Raw genomic sequence first — 22013 nt, 5'->3', positions numbered from 1 at the left:
TGGTGTGTGATGATTTGAATATTATTTAATATGCAACATAAAATCACAACACAAGATGGGTGTTCATCAGTAACTTCTATTCAGATATATTCACATCGTGCCACTATAAACGCCTGACTGCAAGTGTATTCACACTTCAGCTGTAGAGGAAAAAGTTATTGGCTTGGTTAACCTCCCATGGGGTCCCAGGGAAAGCAATCGCTGTTGGGGCTCTGTTGACCCCGATTATACATGGGAGTTTTATTATTTTTAAATGATTAGCTGATTAATTGATAGACAGAATTGATAACTGATTAATAATTTATTTTTCTTTTTGAAGAAAAAAAAAATTCACTTGTTCCAGCCTCTAAAATGTTAATATATGTTTTCTTCCCTGGTTTTCTACATCTTTGGATGTTTGACTCTTGGTCAGACAAAGCAAGTTATTAGAATATGTTCATTTACACATCAGTCTGTGGCAATCATTAAATTATTAAAGACAACAATTATCAGATCTATTGATAATGGAAATATCCATTGGTTGCTTCCCTACAGTACACCTTTGATAGAATAATAGAGCATTGCCTGAGATTTTCTCTGTGTTAGTTATTTGACTCAGAAAAAATACAATACAATTCAGACCTTAAAACTATAGTCCCTCTACAAGACTGGGGACATAGTTGATATTGTAGTTCAGTGGTACTGTACTGTAACTGTGTAGACCTAAATTATATGAGGTAACCCTGGAGCTTTTGGAGACATTTGGGATCTTTGCCTAGTTGAAATGATTTTGAGTGTTGGTAAAATTACCACTGTAGTTGAGGTACCTGTGAACAGGTCTTTTAATTTGAAGACTCGTACCGGAAGTCTTCGGTTAGCTCGGAGTGGCTTGACACTGGTGGTAGGAATGGCGGCTATGATCACTAGAGGAAGGAACCCAAAGACCCTGAAACTTTACGTCTAACGGCCCCGCAAAGGAATTTGTCCCTAACGAAAAGCAGAAACGCCGTCCCGTAGCGGTTTAAAGGGAGAGGAAGTGCTATAACGCGAGATTAACGCGGTAGTTGTCCCAACTGAGCGACTCGCCAGTTAGCATAACGTTAGTGCCACTGACTTTGAATCAAGGTAGCTGTTAGCTCGCTGCTCTACTAGCCAGCTGTTGGCTGCTTGGCTTGGCTGGCCCAACAAGTTAACTAAGTGATTAACTGTATGAAGGCGTTCAGTAATTGAATCGTGAAGTGGGAATCGGCTCTCTTTGTCTGCAGGCACTATTAGGGACTTTTGCAGAGAGCGGGATCAGACGACAACAAGTCGACTCAGCGCGTTGTGAACATTATTATTCCAGCTAACCTCTGCGCTAGCTAGTGCACTAACGCTAGCTAAGTTGGGATCCTGAAGTCTCGCCCATTTTTTGGATCCTGCCCCAGCCATTGGCTAAGGGCTAATCAACAGCCAACTAGTCTGGTTTTCAGGTCCGATTGGTACTACGATGGAAAGTCTAACGTTGACTGATGTCGAACAGAAATATTACTCGGATTTGTTCGTTTACTGCGACACGGACAACACGAAAAAAGTGGCTTCCAATGGGAGAGTTCTTGACCTTTTCCGGGCGGCCCAGCTACCCAGCGAAGTTGTCCTGCAGGTAAGCTAGCGTTAGCAACTGCCAGTTTTTAAAGTGTGATCAATAGACTGCGAGACCGGCTACGAAACGTACACCTGTTAATGGATATTTTGCAAACTTGTGCGGCTGTCAGAACTGACCTGTCAGCCAGTTAAGCTATCGTTAGCCCTGGTGGTTAGCAATGCTGCGCAGCAAAAGAGACACACCTTCTTCTGGCTAATGTTAGCCTTAGCCAAAGAGAGTAGGCAGCCAAGTCACATAGTCAACCTCAGTTCAAAAACTGTGGCTCAAATCAACATCTTATACATATAACACAAGCTGCTTGTTCTGTTTTCTGCATGGGCATGTGTTGAACAGCGACACAACGGAGCAAATCATGTCATCAACACCCCCTTGCTTCAGATTACTGCCCACTCTTTCCTGTATTTTCACTCCATCAACATCTGCTTTTTTTGTTCGTTACTGGGTAGAGCTGACATGTTCGAAATGCGGACCCAATGTTACAACGTCCGTTTGTAAATTTGATTTATAGAAGTTGTCACTTAACATAGACTGCCTCAAAAATCCACGACGGAATAGTCTGTTTCTTACACAGACTTTGCAAATATGTGCTGACCCACAGATATATTTGTCTCTTGTCAGATCACAATATTCGTGTTGTAGTTCCACCTTGAATAATCCCACACAGACCTTCCCTGCTCAGCCCGTTAACTGTGAGTTATGAGAAGCCAGTTAAACAGCAGCAGCCCATTCTTGTGATTTCAGGTCTCTCAGCAGGCCAATATTTGCAGTTTGTGAGTCAGCATCCTTTTCAAGGTCAACAAGGGGAGCTGTGTGGTGGAAGAATTAGGCAGTGTTGTAATCCTCTACTTTCAAAATGTGCACTCAACACTGCTGTGGCCTGTGAGACGCGTACAGCTACCATATCATGTTGTAACAGGCTGAGAAAAGTGACTGGTGCTTTGTATCCACTCATACTCAGAATAAGTTCTTTGTCAGCAAGAAAGCGATCAGTCAGCTGTGGTGGGCTGTCGGTGTTGTGGCTCACTGTGCTGAAGGACGGGCACCTAAGGAGTCATCCTAATGTTATGAAGTGTAACTCGCTGGGTATTAATCATCCACCAACATCCACCACAATGCAATATGCACTGTCACTAGAAAATGCTTTATCTTCCAATTGCCTCTTTGCACATTATAAACATTTTGTATTTTATGTTGTGCTACTCAGTGTACCATTTTGCACAAAGCCTATTCATCGTCACGTCAAGTCGACAAAATATGTGATAATCAGGCTTATTACTCGTGAGACCCACTGAACATCTGCCAGTAAATTAGACTTTCGCTTGTGTTGTTTTTGTCAGATTAAACCAGGTAAACTGCATCACAAAATGTGTCAAGAGTTGTGTGTGTTAGTATATTTTACATGGTCAGGAAGTCTTTGGTCTTCAGTACGACATATTCAGTGTTTACACTGTTGCTTCCTGACCGCTTTATTCTTGTGTCTCTCTTAAATATTTGAAAATGTAAAGGTGTAAACTTTGCGAGAGAATATTACTTGTTCTCGTCTCTTTATCAGCAAGGGTTCATATCAAGAGTTTCAGATGAACACAATGTTGTTAACTGTTCCTCCTTGTCCATGTGTGTGGGTTTAGATCACAGAACTATGTGGAGCCACTCGTCTGGGTCACTTCGGGAGGAGCCAGTTCTACATCGCTCTCAAGCTCATAGCCATCGCCCAGTCCGGGCTTCCCCTGAGGGTGGAAAGCCTCAACTCGGGTGAGTCCACAGTTGAATTCAATCACTGTCACTGTTTGGCACCTTTTTTGGCCTCTTCGCTTTCTTCATAACCCCTCGAAGACCAGCGAGAACAGATTCCCCAAAAAATACCATTACATACCAGCACACTAGGTTCTCTAGCAGGTGCCACCAGATTTTTCTCTTTCATTAAAATCTTTGGGTACATCAGAGTGTTCTTCTCTTTTTGTTGCTCCATCCTAGCAAAAATGTGTTTTTATCTCAGAGTTGATGACTTATTGAATTTTGAGGAGATCATGGGTTAGGGAGCACAGGGCTTTTATTTTTTAGATTTTTAAAAATATGTAATATGCTCAGACAAAGATTAAATAAGCCAGTTACTGGATTTTTCTGTGGTTTAACAGGCTGAACTTTCATGCTTGCTCCACTTCTTTTTGGTGTATGATTTATTTGAAGATTTGCACATAAATGTTTCAAAGCTCCAAAGAAAGTCGTCTTTACTAGACCAGAACGAAAGACAGGCCTAACCATTAAAGAAAAAAAATATGTAAAAAGAAATGCTATCAGTGGACGCATCATCTGTTGTTTAATCAGTTAGTCATAAATCAAAGAGCTGGTGGTTTAGTCACCAGCTCCTCCAGTCCATGTGCCCCTGAGCAGCCCCCTGTTGATTATGTATAGGGAAATTGGGGAGTTGATCCCTTTGGACAAGAGCATCTTATCAGAAATTAACACATTTAATGCCAGCCCTGCCAGTTCTGCACTGCAGGTTGCAGTTGCCCAATGTTTGAGCAGCTTCCGCTAGTTTCTATTTCTTAATGAAATCGAGTTTGTAGTGTGAACCCTTCAGGCTTTTACTGCAAAATTGCAATTTTCTTGTTTGCCTTTGGTGTGACTTCTCTCAAAATACACAAGGGAAGATTACACCCACTGCATTAAGTTACTTGTTTTTGGTTGAAATATTGCAACATGAAGTTGCGAAAATTATTTCATAATTTGATTTAAAAAAAAAAAAAAATATATATATATATATATATATATATATAAGGAACCACAGAGACCAGCCACTTCCTTATAGCAGAAATGGACACAGTGTACAATGTTGTGGTTATTGCATTTGGGGATGTTTCAACTTTGAAAAACTTTCTCTCTTTAAAGTCGATGCTGTCTCAGAAGTAGACGCTGTCAATTGCAGATAGAACTGGTTAAAAGTGTTCATTTTCTTTGTGCTACCAAAAAACCTGAAGTCACCTCGGTCAGCTGCGATACAGAATACAGAATTGAAAGTCAAACCATTTCAGGAGCTAAAGCTTCACAGGTGAATGATGAGAATTCAGACAAAAAGTTATGTATGTAGAATATGTGTATAATGTTGATTCAGTCGCGCTGTGCTTTCTAGAAGACACTCAGTTGTGCACATTAGTCCAGTGTTTGCTGCGTCATGCATTAAGATCTATGTGGCCACCGCACATTGTCTCTTTCAGTTGACTTGAACCCACAGGTCTGCTGTTTACTGTGATGGGACTGTCACTTGTTCAAAGATAATTTGACCAGATTAGTTCATTTTCATTTGTGAATGTTCATATATATTTTAGGTGAGTTTTAGGGTTGCAGCTAATGATAAAATGATAATAATTTTCTTAATCATTCAGCCAACATTAGCTTATTACAGATATTGAAATTAGTTTCACCACTTCATAGTTTGTCCTCCAGAGACCACAGACAAGGTTTTTCACAGAGAAATGTACCAGTCTGTATCAAGATTGTGATTTGTATAAAAAAGAAAAAAAAAAACCTCTCAGCATCAGAAACTTTGCACATTTGATTATGGCTGATCATGAGAATCCAGTAGAACACACACCTAATTTATTTCCCTTCCTGCTCAGTGGGCACAGTGAGGTTTTAATCAGATATCAGTTTTTATCTATGTTTTATACATTTTAATTTTTTTTTGTCATGTCTGTCTTTGTAACTGGTTTTACTCATTTCTGACTTTCTCATTTTATTCATGTTTTTTTTATTGCTTGTTTTGTGTAAATACTTTGTAACTCTGATTTTGAGAAGATAAATTAATCAGAAAATGAATACATTTTCAGTGCTGCAATGCCTGAAGTTAAAAGCATATAAAACCCCCCACATCTGTCTGTAACAATAAGTTCAAAGTTTTGTTGTTAGTCATGTGGCAGAACAAAAGTAAGGGTTCTTTTCTATTTTCACTGTTTTGCTCTGACATTCGGCATCGTACAGATCTGCAGTAGAAGACACAGACACAACATTTACTGCAGCAGCAGTATCTCGAATAGACCAGAGTTCAGCATTTGTTCATTTTGAGGAAGCAGCCCCACTCGCTCTGAAAGGGAGACTGTCACGCTGTTGTCATTATACAGCTGCCACTTTCCGCATAAACACCTATAAACCACAGCTGATTGCAAAAAGTCCATGCTCTTTCTCTAAGAATTCTGGGAAATGTAGGGAGTCGATACCTGAAGTTGAAGTAGACAAAGGAAAAGGGGCTGCACCAAAAAGGAAAGCACTAAACTTCACAGACTTTGAGCGTAGTGGAGAGTGACTTTTGCTCTTCAAGCTTCTTTCCTGAAATCAATAGGAAACAAATCATTCCTCTAATCCTCTGAACGGATTCCTGTCTCACCAGTCAAGGACCTGCCGCTGCCCAGGTTTGTGGTGGGGAAGAACGAGGCAGAGGCGAGGCACGCAGCGCTCTACCAGGACACAGACAGCCAGGGTTTGTACCCAGCCTCTGCTACTGCAGTAATACCCAGACCACCAGGAAGGGGACACCAGAACAAGAAAGGTCCCCCATCCTCAGCTTCACTTCCTGTCCATGAGGTCGTCCAGCCCCTGGCACCCAGTATAGAACCACAGGTGTGTTAGTCTATTATTCTTGTGTAAGCATGACTCTTTTAATATGCTCTCTTCCTTATCTTTACCTTTAATTTATAAATATGTGACTTATATAGATATTAAATGAAAATATAGGTGAAGGCTTGAGGTTGCTTTGTTTTCCCACAGTTCTTCAGTAACTGCATTAAATATGGACATTACTATTATTTATCTTTTGGCCAACATCCTGCACACATTTTCTTTCTCACAAAGCTGAAACCAGCAGTTACTAGAGATAAACTACTGGAATACTACTGCATTTCCTGTGTTGTTTCCTGTGTACGTTTGATTGCTTTTAACTCATACTACAGCAGTTTTCTGCTGTCATGTACAGAGACCTCTTCCTCAACTCTTATCTGTTTGCATCTGTTGTGAAATGCTCACTTAGTGGTTGCTTGAAGATCCCATATCAGATAAAAAAGCGTTTGAGGCAGTATTTATTGGCCTTCACTTGGCTTGAATGTGGCATATTCAAGATTGAAACCCTATAGTAAGACAGTGGTGGCGACACTTCTGCACACTGAGCTTCTGTTACTTGAATGTGTGTCAAATAAGATGAATAAGATTCATGGCATGTCTAATTGTTCTTATTCGATTTGGTTTTTATGTTTAATGAATGCATATCTTTCCATCTGCACATGTATCTCATGTGTTTGATTTGCATTTCTATCCATTGTTAGCCCGAACCGACGTCCCCGGTGGTCTCCCCTCATCAGTCTCCCCCCTCCTCCCCGCCCTCCTGGAGGAAACACAAGAGGCAGCACAGTGGAGGAAACGCAGACAGACAGCCGGTGGTGGCTGCAACTGGAGCCGTGTGGACGCAGTTCAGAGAACCACAAACAGGTAACATCCACTGACCTACTGCTGTCCAGTGGTTGTTCCTTAATTAGAGTAGTACCATGTTCACAGAGTCATTGCTGAGGTCAGCAATAAGGTTCAGCCGTGGGCCAGTTTTGTTACCATGGTTCATTTTGGGTGCCAGTGTTTTCCTGGTATGGTGGAAACGGCTTCTATGGTTTCATTATGTTTTCATTTTTTGTGTTGGTAATTTATTTAAGAATAAAAAAGATTGATAAAACTGATCATTTTAAGATTGTGTCCGAAGTCAAGTCATTTTACCACCATTAACTGAGTTACCGCAGTGTATGTTATTATTACTTTGGGATATGCCGATGTATTTTCCTCATTTACATGTCTGGAGAGTGGGCAGTGTTAGATTTTTAAAGGTCAGATTTATTGTGAGTCTTGTATTTATTAAAGATTCTGTCTACAGTACATTTGGGAAAATCATGGTCTAATTTGGTGTAAACGAAAAAAGGGAAAACTTCAGCTTATGTGCAGAGGCCAGATATTTTTGCCCATTAGCTGCTATTTTCCTACCACTAATTTAGCTGACATGCGAGCATGTTTTTTGGATTACAGCAGAGCGGCAGTTATTAGTCGATTGACAGCAACCACTTGATGATTAGTTAATAGTTATAATAGTCATTTTTTGTCAGAAATAAATAATTTCTGGTGTTTGTTTTTTTTCCCAGTGTTTCAGATTTCATTTCTATTGGTGAGACAAAGCAACATGTTTGAAGATTGCACTCTGAGACTGACATTTTTTTCTATTTCCTGATGTTTTATAAGTCAAACGATTCAATTAATGAGAAAGTAATCAACAGATTAATTGACAATGATAAACAAAACAGTTTGTTGCAGCCCTGAGATAAAGTCAATAGGAAAAGGCCCCAAGTTGAATGACCATAGCCTCTTTTCAAGGAGAGTGGAGTAAATTTAATACTAACACCACATTTCTGTGATTAAAGCAAAACAGAAGCAGGGTTTCAGTCTTTGTGAGCCACAGGAGATGATAACAAAAATAAATGTGAGAGATGTTGCAGAAAAATTGCCACTAGTTTAGATTGTAGTGAAAAAAGAGTGAGTGAAGAGCAAAGTGAAGCACGCTGGTTGTGTTTGTGTTCGCAGGTTGTACATACTGTTAATGGTGTTTGATGAGAATGGCAGTTAGTCATTAGGGGAACAAAGTGGACATCACATGACGGGTGCCCTACTTTAGTCAGCATAAAATGTGGTGGAGAAAATCCAAAAAAGAATAGTGTGAAAATAATCTTTTCTAGAGCTGCAATAATTAATCAATTAGGCGATCAGTAGAAAATGAATTGATAATTGCTAAATATTTTTTTAAAGCAAATTTTTTTCAAGAAAAATTGCCAAACATGAGCTGACTCCAGCTTCTCAAATGTGAGAACTTTTAAGTTTTTCTTTGTCATCTATGACAGTAAATCTTTGAACTGATGGACAAATAATACAAGTTATTGAAGTTGTTTAATGTTTAATTGATTTATTGAGAAAATAATCGTTAGCTCTCATCCTTTCCTATTGACACTTGCAGTATATTTGTGTTGCATGGTATATGAATGTAGGCCTTAAATTCTTCTTCTCTTCCAGGTCAAGTGTCCGGTGATGGCATGTGGTTGTCCCACTCGCCTCCTCCTCCAGGTCAGGAAAGTTGGGTCAGTTTCACAGCAGACACCCCGCCATCCAGCACGCTCCCCGCAATGCATCCCTCGTCAGTCCAGGTAGGGCAGTGTTGAGCTTTTGTGACAAAAAAAAACACATAATTTTCCCAACATATGACAATTGCAGTCTGTGCAACTCTTGTTGCTGCTGCAATTGAGCTTCAAATTGCTATGTGGGAAAGCAAACCTTCTCTTCAAGTCCTTATGAAGATGAACAAATCAGGCCAGGATTCAGCATTTTTCACCATATGATATGATGCTAAAAATGTTAGGGCTTCATTTAAAATTTAAAAAAGTCAGCATATCTGTCTTTCCCCAATTGACTTCTATAAATGACACAGCAAAAATAAGCTTACATATCTGTGAGGTATGCGTTTATAGCCTCAGGACAGACCGGTGACCTACAGGAGATAATACAACAGTTCATTTAGATTAGCAGGTTATGAGAATGGCTGTGTTAATCATAATGGTAAACATCATCGACCTCTTTCATCAGATAGAAAGACGCCATCAGACACTGCAAACATAAAGCATGACATATCATACTAACCACAGTGGTGCTTCAGACATGAGCCGACGTTTTATATCAGTGCTCTCTATCTGCCAGAGCTGCTAGATTGAATCTCACGCAGCTTGTGTGACACTGTTCAGGCAAATCAAGAAACTGTGAAGGCCCCTGTACCCAGTTGCTAATTTTAGACACCATGCTCAGTTTTAGCTTCTTAGGTAATGTTATTTACTTTTACAAAATTGTTATTTAGAGCTAAATAACATGTTTTGCTCAGAAGTTGGGATCTGATGATGGTCTGTCCTCTTAGTCTAGTTTCTCAGAATCATGTATGTATGGCTTTGATATAAAACAAAACATTAAGACACAAAGTAAAACATAATGCTGAGCCACCTTTCTATCATATTTTTGAGAATTTGGCAGGAAGAAGCATACAGTACATACAGCCACTGAAATAGATAGTTTTACTGAATTATGTATTTAATCATGTGTTCCTTCACCTTTACCTTCACCTTTTCCTTCCATTGTTTCCCACAGGAAAGCACAACGATACGAACAGTGGCCTCAGCAGCGACGACTAACGAGATCCAACGACAGTCCAGTGGCTACGACGATCCGTGGAAGATCACGGACGAGCAGAGACAGTATTATATTAACCAATTCAAAACTATCCAGCCAGACCTCACCGGCTTCATACCTGGTAGGAAAATGCATAAATACACACACACACACACACACACACACACACACACACACACACACACACACACACACACACACACACACACACACACACACACATACGCAACACAAGGTCCCTGTAAAACATAAATCGACTGAATCCTCTCCTTCGTGTTTCCAGGTTCAGCAGCAAAAGAGTTCTTCACCAAATCAAAACTACCGATTTTAGAGCTGTCGCATATTTGGTGAGTTGTCAGTCTGACAGCCACTGTCTCCGCTGTTTTCCTCTTGTCTTGAAGAGACTGAGTGTGTTGTCAAGTCTGAACCGTCTATGCACCTTTTGAATGGACTCGTTGACCATCATATGTTTAGCAGATAATCACTTTTATAACATGGTGGGTTAGAACAGGATCACAGTAAAACTATCTTCAGTTATTTTGACAGTTCAACTTGAAATGGAAAGCTGGTAAAGGCTCTCCAGTTTATCAACCTGCCATTGTTTTGAAGGGGAACAAAATGTTCCTGGATAATTACATAGTTAATTACTACATATCAAAACCCAGTTGTCAGCTCACATTACCGTTCTTACAGGCTTGTTTGCGTAGGAGTAAACCTTAACTTCAGTTGTCACAACTTGTTTTGAGCACGACTACAACGTGAGCTGTACACACTAAATCTTGTGTGGAAAAGGGCCTTTGTGTATAAATGGGCCATCTGCATAAATACTGATGCTACCTGCTTTCATGCACCCAATACATCTAAATTAATAAAAGCAGAAGTCTGATAAAGTCAGATTTGAAAGGCAGCTGTCTTTACAAACCTGATCTATTTTGAATCAGCTGTGTGCTGCAGTTTCTATTTGCCGCTGTGATGCATTTAGTCAGGACTGCAGACTCACTTATTTGTAATGTGTGTTTTGAAGGGAGCTGTCAGACTTCGATAAAGACGGAGCGCTGACCCTGGATGAGTTCTGCGCTGCATTCCACCTGGTTGTGGCCAGGAAGAATGGCTATGACCTCCCTGAGAAGCTGCCTGAGAGCCTGATGCCAAAGCTGATTGACCTGGATGACTCAGCAGGTACACAGTCTCTCTCTCTCTCTCTCTCTCTCTCTCCCTCCCCTAATTTCTCAACCTCGGGTCCCATAAAATCTGTCAGGTGACAGCACTGCAGTGTGAGAGAACCTGCCTCTTTGTGGTTGTAGTGCATTCATTAGACCGGGCTGTGCTCTCCATGATGGAGCTATATGTTCTGCTGCCTTTTTAACATGACATCCACTCATTAGCTGATAGCTGTTATTAGCATGTTTATTAAGCATTACGAGGTTGTGTCAGGAAGGGCATCTGGTGTAAAACCTATGCCAAATCAAATATGCGGATGGTGATCTGCTGTGGCGAGCCCTCGTGGGAGCAGCTGAAGGACAATAACAACATTAACTTGTTAATATATTTTAGATAATTCACAGCAAAGTAAACGACACACATGATGCAACATTCTCAAGTGCAGACACAAAAACAAAAACTGCTTGGGTTTCAAGTTTCATCCTTGTAGACATGGGTTGCCAAATGTAATAACTGCAGAGTGTTTGTTTATCATTGCTATTTAGAGTCCCTGCCAAAACTGCTGTTTGTAAAACTGCTGATGTTAATATTATATCCACTGAAGAGCAGAGGTTAAAATATCAGAGAAACTGCAGATAATCACAGTGGATGCTGATGCAACTGGATCAGCAGCTTCAGTAATTTGTTTTTCTGCCACAACTGCCTCATCCCCCACTACATGAAGGAAACTTCATGCTGGAATATTTTATGCAACTTCTAAAGACACATGCCCAACAGTAATTACTAATACTTGGATTTTGCAGTTCATTTGTATTTATGCATTTCATATTTGTTGATGATCTGATCCATCCCATATATATGAATCTAACCTGTGTCGGATTTTTCCTACACAGAGGTCCCGGAATCAAACGCTGACGTCGGATACTCGGGCTCCCCGGTGGAGGTCACCCCCAACAAGTCTCCCTCCATGCCTTCACTCAACCAGGCCTGGCCAGAGATGAACCAGAGCAATGAGGTTCCAACATACACACATGATTACTTATTGTACTTTCACACATACTGTAAGCTCCCACATCTGTTTGCTTTTGCTTGTGTTTGCATTTGATTCATCTGAGATAATTGCTCAGGGTTAATTAGGTGACGTTGCCTTTTCTTTACCCATCCACCATGAATTGATCGCCACTCCATCCTCTTCATCATCAAACATAATTACTGATAATTCACCACTTCTTCTCTCACTTCTCGGACTGTGGTGGCTCCGTGTGAAAGTCAGCGACGTCTGTTCTGTTTAGTTTCCACGCCGGCCGATGATGTCACGTCACCACGTGGTCTGTTGATGACTGGTGATGTCACATCATACGGATGGTCGTGGCTCAGACTGATGATGTAATTGTGTGATGTCACTGCACTGGCTGACTGACATGTTTTTTCTCACTGTCTGTCCTGTCTCCTGCAGCAGTGGGAGACGTTTAGCGAGCGCTCCTCCAGCTCACAAACTCTGACCCAATTTGACTCTAACATTGCACCAGCTGACCCTGTAAGTCAATCACTTAGTATGCATGGTTTCACCATTAATGGACAGACATTAACCCTCTCTGGATCTCTCTGCATTCTCTCTCTCTCTCTCTCTCTCTGTCTCTCTCTCTCTCTCTCTCTCTCTCTCTCTATCTGTCACTCTCTCTCTCTGTCACTCTATCACTCTGTCTGTGCATGATGTTCTTTCCAAATGCAGTCTGCTGCATCAGCAGTGGATAGCGTGTGTTGTGATTTGGCTGGCTTAGCTTCTATTGGACATCACCTTTTTTCCTACAGTGACATCCACCAATCATTAGTGCATTTTGCAGATTGTGACAGATAAATGTTACCATGTACGGTCATTGCTGTAAGTATTTAAAATTGTGTGGTGCTTTGTCATTTACTGTTGAGCTGTCCAAGTACTTTGTGAAACCTTTTTTTTTTTTTTGTGACTCTCAGGCAGAATTTCTTCTACTTCCAGCAATAACTGGCTCTGGAATGGCTCTGCTCAATTAAACTGATGAAAAGTGCAGCATTGACAACCACAATTTGCAAGAGTGTGCATCTTTTTTAGATTGCTTTTAGGTGATCAGTAATTCTGGGCAGAAATCCCAGCATAAAAATCACAGTGCAGAACCTAAACAATGACATTAAAGGTACACTTTAAATCCTGTCATTTATAACCTTTCCTTTTTTTCTCACAATTTGGAATGATAAACCGATGTATTCAAATCCTTAATTTAAATCAAAGCAGCTATACTGTGATATGAAATATTCCATTACAACTAAAAGTCCTGCATTGAAAACATCTCTTCCTGGTACTTTTAAGAAAATGTGCTGTAATTGTACTCAAAAGTAAGTTTTTACAGTGTTATACACTATATTATTAGGTTACCATCACTGGTGCATTAATAAAAGTAAGGAACATTTTAATGTTGTAGTTAGATGAGTTGAACTATTTTATGTGTTGTCAGGTATTTTAATATAAGACCGTCATATATTTTGTATGTAAAGTATTTATCTGCAAAGTAAATAGTAACTAAAGTCAAATAATTTACACTGAGTAAAAGTAAAATCTCTGCTTTTAAATTGCAGTGCGGTATAAAGTAGTACGAAATGGAACAACTCAAATTTGTACCTAATTGCAGCTCCTCAACAACTGATAATAAAACGAATCACATCTCTATCCGTGAAACTCTCTGTCTCCCTTCATAAAACCGCCCCGTCTCACCTTTGCTGTCGCTTTTGTCTGTCTGTCCTCCAGGACACAGCCATCGTTCATCCGGTTCCCATCCGGATGACACCCAGTAAGATCCACATGCAGGAGATGGAGCTGAAGAGGACCGGCAGCGGTGAGAAACCCTCTGGCTTCATGCCTGACTGTCGCCATCCTGATTTATAATAGAATAAATGAGAAGCGTAATCAGTTTTCTAACATTATGTGTGCAGCTTTATAACACAAGCTTTTCCTTTGCTCATTGACTGTTGTTGTAGATAGCATTGCTCGGAGCTTTACACCACTTATGAATGTGGTTTAAAGCAAATATGGAAAAGAATTGAAACCTGCATTAGAAGTTATGTACTTGGTTGTATAAATAAATCTAATTCGAGCAACCTCGGTCTGAAAACATCTAGTTCCAACAACAAAGTCAGTATGAGAGTTTATGTTTAACGCCTTAGAACAGTGTGTCCCTTGCTGAGTTTGCAACATGGGGAAGATAATTACAACCCAAAAGGCTGCCATTTGTTCTCAGTAAACAGAAACTGTCATTAAACATAATCAGACAGGACTTCTTATTCATAGACATACAGTGGAAATCTTTCGTGGTCAGGCTTATTATCAGTTGCTGTAACTAGTAGTAAAACTCCCACCTGTTATTATCATGTCCTGTACAGCTGAGTTCAGTAGACTCAACACTTTTTGCTTCCCTGTTATTTCTCTAACCTTCAGACCACAACCACCCCACCAGTCCTCTGCTGACCAAGCCTCCAGAGCTGTCGGAAGAAGCCAAACTACCTGCCTCCATGAAGTTTGTAGCTGCCAACACTGTAGGTGAGTAAAGGACAGTCTGCAACACCGAATCAGAGCTTTATTTCTATTAGCTTCAAGAAACCTTTTGAAAAGGCACAAAAGTAAAACAGGTGTATTTTCATCAGCATGGCAGAAATGAATAAATCATCTCCTTTTAATATGTGTTCATTTTGTGCTGTGTTGATATGTTACTTTGGACTTTGTGTGCTGAGTAAAACATTATTACAAGGTTTATATGTCAGTAGGTTGACTAAGTGTTTTTTGTCTCCATGGAGGTGATGGTTATAGCAGTTCAGACTCCTTCACATCAGACCAGGAGCCAATCACAAGACAAAGGTCAGTAGCTGTCACTTCATTCTCTTTTTCTTTTTTTTTTTCTTTTTTTTGGATCAATCGAGCATTTGCTTGACAGAAAAATAATGTGCAACTATTTTGATAATCAATTAATTGTTTCAGTCATTGTTTAGGCAAAAAACATAGTGAACAGATGCAACACATTCCCCAGCTTGAGTTTCTCGAATGGCAGTGGGAATTTTTTTTACTACGATTTATGATTAATCAAAAAATACTCTGCAGATTAACACATTATATTTTGCATTTTATACATTTTCTCACTCGTATTTGTCACTGTTATCAGTGTATCATAGTTAGTCATCTTGCAAGTCTGTATCTTTGGCCGTTTTACCCATAATTCCAGAGGCCTAAATGTTTGTGTTCAGGTCTCAGTCGGGTACGTCTCCAGAGGCTCTGAAGGTGGTAGCCCCTCCTCCCCCTCCACCCCGCCCTCACCCGTCTCACTCTCGCTCCTCGTCTCTGGACATGAACCGCACCTTCGCTGCCGCCTCAGCCACAGGACAACCACAACCCTCTACGATAGCTTACCCGCCTGCCGTGCCTCCTCGACCGCTACCGACACAGGTCAGACAGACACCAACAGAAAAATATAAAAGTTACTTTTTATATAATTTACGTCTAGTTAACCCAGTTCTGACAGCAGTAACGATGGGCTCAGGGATAGATATATTCTCTCTTCTCCTCTCCACAGACATCAGTACCACACACCGGGCATCGTGTGGAGGCAGAGGCTGTACCAGGAGGCGGGGCAGTGCTCACCACCACCTCCCCCCAGCAGATTCCTCAGCAGCCCAATTTCGCAGACTTCAGTCAGTTTCAGGCCTTCGCCGCCTCTGAACAGCCTTCCAGCCTGCCGGAGGTCGACAAGCACAGTGAGGCGGGACAGGTAAGTTGTCACCTGGACTATGTGTGTCCGTATTCCTACGTAGCTGTTCATGGTAAATATTTAACAAATAATTTCAGCGCTTGTTACTTGACCACACTACGAGAAACATCCAGCCAACACCCTGAAGGCGGTTTCATACAGACACATTGACGTCTGTCTTTTTTATTACTGGTTTATGATCAAAGGTTTCACAACAAAGGGTCATGATGCAAATACTGAGCCAGTAAAATCCAGTTGATGTTTTGTCAGTACTCGTCAGAAATCAAAAGTTTATACCTGATCCAAATCGGATAGTCAGTTATTCAACCATCTGATACTCAGAGGAATATACTGGCTCCTTAACTGTAAGATAAGACCGTGTAGTTTAACTTTATATTGACCAAAACAACAGCACTTAAGGGAGAGTTTTGTAAGGTTTGCTATTGCTACATAGCCAACGTTAGCATTAGCAGCTGTTTAGTTACCAGGCTGGCAGAAACGCTGCGAGTTCAGTGTCAAACCTCATCTTTTCTCGCCAAGAGCTGTCTCCGTCTCCGTCTAGAAAAGCAACACCAATGTGAACTCTTCTATCGCTCCTTTTCTTCTACGGAAGCACGCTAACCAGCTAGCCCCTTAAGCACTGGTTACCATTTGTACATGACTGCGTTTCATTCACAATGTTTCAACTGAGATATTGTTTTTGTTATATTGTATTTCTGGGTGGCTGTTTGGTAGTTTCTAAATGTTTTTGTGTCCACAGGTGGATAAGGCACCAGAGGGAGCTGGCCCTTTGAGAACAGTGAAGAGTGATGGCCAAGCAGATGAGAGAGCCTCAACTACTGTCAACTCTGTACGTTAACATCCTCTGAAAACTGCTGTACAACAGATCGTCTGATCCCTGATGAAGTCATTACACTTCACTGAGTGGTATCTGAAAAAGAGAGAGAATGAAGATGCATGTCATATCTTTTGTTGCAAATGGACCAAAGCAATGTCCATTCAATAATTAATAAGTTTCACTGGGTGAAACAACATAAAAACAACTAAAGGTTTCTTTGCAAACAGTTACAAAAGACATAGAAGATGACTTGTTGTGTGTTTTTATCCCCATCAGTTAATTATAAGTTAATTTTATTTTTGTTTTTCCCACAAGGCCAAAGGTTCTTCTGGGCCGCTAGCTCCTCCTCCTAAACCTGTACGTCGGAGGTTGAAATCTGAAGATGAGCTGCGACCGGAGGACGAGCAGCACGGTCCACAAAAATCAAACGTCATAGCTGCTGTCCTGGCCACTCAGCCCTCCATCCCCAGGTAGCAAACTTGACTGGCTGATTAATGAGACTTTGGAAGGTCTTGTTTAGCGTATATTGTTATTTTTGTATGTAAAACGTTTAAGTAAAAAGTGTGTATATTTGTGTGTCTTCAGGTCAGTAGGAAAGGACAAAAAGGCGATTCAAGCTTCAATCAGAAGAAACAAGGAGACTAACACAGTGTTGGCAAGACTTAACAGTGAACTGCAGCAACAGCTGAAGGTATGGAAGATATGCACATCAATGTTTTCTTTCTGACTCTTTCTCCTCTGGCAAAAAAAGTCACTGATAACTCGTCATGTTCCAGGACCTGCTCGAAGAGAGGATATCTCTGGAAGTCCAGCTGGAGCAGCTCAGACCCTTCTCTCATCTTTAACCAACGTGCGGAGGGAAAACTCGACTGTAGTTCATCCGAAGCAAGGCTGTGGGCCTCGGTGTGACTCCCCCCCCCCTCCATCCCTCCTTCGCTCCCTCCTACCTCCCTTCCCTCCTCCCATCATCCAGGCTTTTCCCTTGAGGCTCGGACCTGCCGCAGGGTGCTCCGTTAAAACTCTCATGCTCAATCACCCAATTATCAATCATAAACCCGGAAGGACCTGAGAGCACAGTCTTAACCAGGTGGGAGGCGGAGGTGACAGGAGCGTGGGGGGGATTTTACAAACCGGCACTTTTCGAATTTTCTCTGAAGAGAGGCGAAGGTGAGGACGACAGTGAACTGAGAAACGGTTAGGAGAAGCAGACAAGACGCTGCGAACGCTGGTGTCTGATTACTTTCCTCTCTGAATGACTGAAGAAGAAAGGGGGAGTGTGTGAGTCACGTGTTTGTGTGACTGTTTTGTGTATTTGTGTTCCTGTTTAGTGACTAACTTGAGGCTAGCATCAGTTCATGTTTGTTCTCTCTTGGGGTAGAGACTCTGCCACACCAAATTAAAAATCGGGCAAATTTAAAGAGACAACTTGGAAGTATGCTTCAATGCTGCCTTTCTATAAGTGAGAGAAGACGATCTAAATGAGCCTTTTAAGTGATAAGGGCAGAGATAATATCTGCACTTAGCCTAGCTTAGCATAAAGACTGGAAACAGGGTGAAATAGCTAGCCTGCCTGTCTCCAAAGCTCAAAAAAAAATGCACCGACCAGCACCTCTAAAATTCACTAATTAACACATTGTTTCTGATTTGTTTAATCCACACAAAAGCAGAAATGTAAAAAGGATAATTTGTGGTTTTAGGGGTCTTACATGCTAAAGCTATTTCATCTAACTCAGAAAGAAAGTGAATAAATGTATTTCCAAAATGTTGAACTCTTTCTTTGTCTTCTTGCTTATTGGCATGACATCTTTCCGACTACCATGAACGCGTATATAAAACTGGACAACAGTCGTGGGAGATCTCTGCTTTAAATATAGTCTCTTACTAAACATTTGCCTGAATGTCACTGGCTCTCCACCATTTTCAAAAGTAAAATTATTATATTCTCCTATTAGAGGCTTTGAAAACCGTAAAAAGTCTGTCAGGAACTTACGTCTGCCAGTAAGCAAGGAATGCAAAATTGACTTTTTTTTTGGACTGGAATTTGGTGTGCTTGGTCTCCCCATTAAAACATTTTAGGCTACCTCCGGACAGGACTCTTATATGTTTGTGTGTGTGTGTGTGTGTGTTTGTGCTTGTGCTTGTGACGCCTTTAATGGCGTCATCATCATGGTGAAGGCTTTTTTGATTCATCCTGTGACATGATATCAGCCCACATCCATCTTCTACTGCCCCTTGAAGTCTACGTGTGTGTGTGTGTGTGTGTTTTTGTGTGTGTGTGTGTGTGATGGTGTGACATGATGAATGAATGCTTTGTCTTGTTTTTTTTCTTCTTCTCTGTTACACAGTGTTTGGGGATTGATGTGACTGAATGGTTTAACTTTAATGCCAAATGACTGAACTCTCACTCTGCTCTCTCACCTCTATGTGAGCGGTGTTTTTAAAGGAGAAAAAAAAAAGCAACTTCATTTCCCTTCCTACAGGTTTTTTTTTTTTTGTTTTGTTTCTTAAACATAGCTGTGGCTCAACATTTCATCTTTCCTTTTAAACCTCTTATTCTTGATTCCTGCGGTTATTTTTCAGTCTCACCTGGATGGGAAAGCATTTAGTCAAAACAAGACATTCACTTGAAGGGTTTGGAGATTTTTCAGCTGCTTGACTGCAGGAGGCGGCGTTCATGAAGAAGTGTGTTGCTGATCAAGAAGAAGTTTTCCTGTGATTTTCCCGCTCAGCAAACACGTGCACAGATGATAACCGATGGTGCAAATAAGAGTTGATACTGATTTGAAAATTCAACTGTTTTCCACCCGGGCAGTCGGCACTATGCAAAGTACGGGCGATACATCTCCACAGACCAACTATACTTAGCTGTTTGTACTATGATAGTAGCAACTGTGTGAACAGTAATGATCTGGTTTTTGTATCGTAGATCTTCCAGAAAAAACATCTACTGTATGTTTGTGATTCATTTTGCCTTTTTCTTTTTTTTTCCGTACTGACAAGCAGTCCACTTCCCCCGCTCCCAGCTCCAGAGGGAAGTAAACTCCAGATCAGTGTTTTATCAGGGCAGTTTCACCTGAAATCTGCAAGATGAAGCTTAACAGGCCTACAGACGGAGACCAGTCAGCAGAATGGGAGACCTGAATGACCCAACAGCACTTTGAACTTAACTCCTCCCCTCCCTCCTTATTTCTTTTGTGTTTTTATTTCTTACGTACTTCCTCGACCTTCGCTTTCTTTTAACCTGCATGTTGTTTTTGTCTTTCACATGTATTTAAAAGAAGATACTTTAAGACAAAAAAAAAATTGAACCACTCAAGTTTTATTTCTTCAGTACAACCTGGAAACTTTAGTTTTTTTTTGTGTCACTTCCCTAAAATACCCTGTCTTGTTTGGTCAATTTTTTAAAAACATTTTTTGTAACTGTTTTGTCCCTGGAGCTTCCTGTGTGTTGGTGAAGAATCTGTCTTCTTCTAAAGCCTTACTCCCCCGACTGGCGTTCAGGTTTCCACGTTGGCTGACTGACCTCTCTTCCTTGTCGTATCAAGGCTCGCCTTCTTTTTTCTGCTGTTAAGGACGATGATGTACTTGGTGTGTGTGTGTGTGCGCGTGTGTGGGTAGGTGTGTGTGTGTGTGTGTGTGTGTGTTTGTGTTATATCGTTTCCAGACCTGGAACTAATACCATTTAAAACCCTATTAAACACCTTCATGTTGGATTGATTTATGTTTGCTAGCACAATAGCTCCCTCCTCATCCCGAAACCCAAAAGGCAATCCAGGCAGAAGCAATCAGTCGTTAACGAAGTCTTTGATGGGATTTTGAATGCTATTTGCTCCAAGATCTGTGTTGTATATTGTATATGATACACACTTTTGGACTCATATGTAAATTTGCATTAATTGCTGACTAACAGCGAAAGAATATTCTATTTAATTCCTTCTCTCTTGGCTGTGGGATCCTAGATGTTTAACTGCATGGATGTACTGTATCTCTGCAGAGTCAACTAGCAGCTGTGTGATTTTTACACAAAAATAAAAACGGCACAATATTTTAAACTCTGCTTTCCTTACTGACTTCTTCATTCATATGAGAAACTGGTCTGCTATTTGTAAAAAATGTAACTGACTTACAATTAAAAAATAATAATCCAGCACTGAGGAAGCTAAAATGAGTAAAGTCTGAGTGTAATCCTTCATTGCACGATGCAGTGACTCCAAGTGCTATAAAATACAGACTAATTACATTTACCCAAAATGCCCTCCTGCACCCACCTAATCAACCTGTAGCAAACCTCCAGAGGTGATGTGTCACATCAACCATCAAACAGTAGCTTTACTGCATTGTGGACAAAGCTTATGTGAGATATTTCCCTACAGCTGACAATAGTCATATACAGTTGAATGTTTACAGATTTTGATGATTTCAACCCTGCATCAAACGGACATTTAAAATTATTTTATTTTTTTATTTTATTTCATGAACTTAAAATAGAAAAAATAAACAGTAATGGCATGTGCAAAAGTTAGTCAGTGGTCAGATTTCTTAACTGTGGATGTGGAAATGCTGCTTCAGGGTTTTGTGGCAGTCAGCGTCACGGGGAGCAAAATGGATTCTACCAAATGTTGGTAAATTCTGGATCTCAAAATCCACCACGAGCTACTTCAAGAAACACAAGCTTTTTGCTTCTGAACGGCTCCTCACGGTCGTCTGACCTGAACATCACTGACGGTCTGTGGGCGCACAAACATGCTGTGTGTGCAAGACGGCCTAAAAATATCTCAGAACTTGAAGTGATCGGCGGGAGGAGTGGGTGAAAATGTCTAAATCGGGAACAGGAAGACTCTCTGCCAAAGAGTCTTAGTACTGACTCAGCAGGGTGCTCCAACTTCTGTAACTGCACATTAACATTTGAAGAAAAGGCTAATTTTTAATGTCTGTCTGCACATGTTTTATTTAAACCTTATCACTTAAAACAATAAAAAAAAAAAGTATAATTTGCTCAAACTTTTGCAGACAACTGTAAATGTTGACCTACATTTTACTGGCAAGTTTACTTTCTTTTTATGTTTCACAGTTAAGCTAATATAATAGGGAGTGCATCATTTTATAATTGATATACCACACGTGATTAATGTGAACACTGGGAATCACTAATGTGATTATTTGACTGTATTTACGTGGAATCCATCTTGTCATCTTGAACGTTGTCGTGTTGTCTGGGTGTGTGGGTATTGAGACTTCTTAAATAATGTGTGAGGTGAAACCAGTTCTCGACACTCACATTCATGCGTGACACTTATTTGTGAGAATAAGAGCAAAGTTATGTCAGAATATCTCAGAATGTGGTGCAAGTATTTTGTATATAGAGACATTTTTTTGATTT

At 40.6% G+C, this 22013-nt stretch overlaps 1 protein-coding gene across 3 annotated transcripts; it reads left to right on the top strand.

Annotated features, from left to right (window-relative positions):
- Positions 1–872: 872 nt before the first annotated feature.
- Positions 873–20685, top strand: reps1 (RALBP1 associated Eps domain containing 1). 3 transcript variants are annotated; one of them, XM_056404902.1, is made up of 19 exons: positions 873–1621; positions 3253–3376; positions 6009–6238; positions 6937–7099; positions 8711–8841; positions 9827–9989; positions 10152–10215; positions 10893–11047; positions 11923–12044; positions 12489–12566; positions 13809–13896; positions 14496–14597; positions 14852–14912; positions 15296–15494; positions 15622–15816; positions 16556–16645; positions 16949–17103; positions 17219–17324; positions 17410–20685. In XM_056404902.1, the coding sequence occupies exons 1-19, from the start codon at positions 1469–1471 to the stop codon at positions 17476–17478; spliced, it is 2448 nt and encodes an 815-aa protein (XP_056260877.1). In that variant the 5' UTR covers positions 873–1468; the 3' UTR covers positions 17479–20685. The 3 variants fall into 3 exon arrangements, with proteins under 3 accessions (XP_056260877.1, XP_056260876.1, XP_056260879.1); XM_056404901.1 differs by having other exon boundaries at positions 12486–12566; XM_056404904.1 differs by lacking the exon at positions 12489–12566.
- The last annotated feature ends 1328 nt before the right edge of the window (positions 20686–22013 follow it).

Source organism: Seriola aureovittata, chromosome 19 (genome assembly GCF_021018895.1).
Source record: "Seriola aureovittata isolate HTS-2021-v1 ecotype China chromosome 19, ASM2101889v1, whole genome shotgun sequence".
Lineage (NCBI taxonomy): Eukaryota > Metazoa > Chordata > Actinopteri > Carangiformes > Carangidae > Seriola > Seriola aureovittata.
Note: the sequence above shows the minus strand (reverse complement) of the source record. Positions and strands in the feature narration are given on the sequence as shown.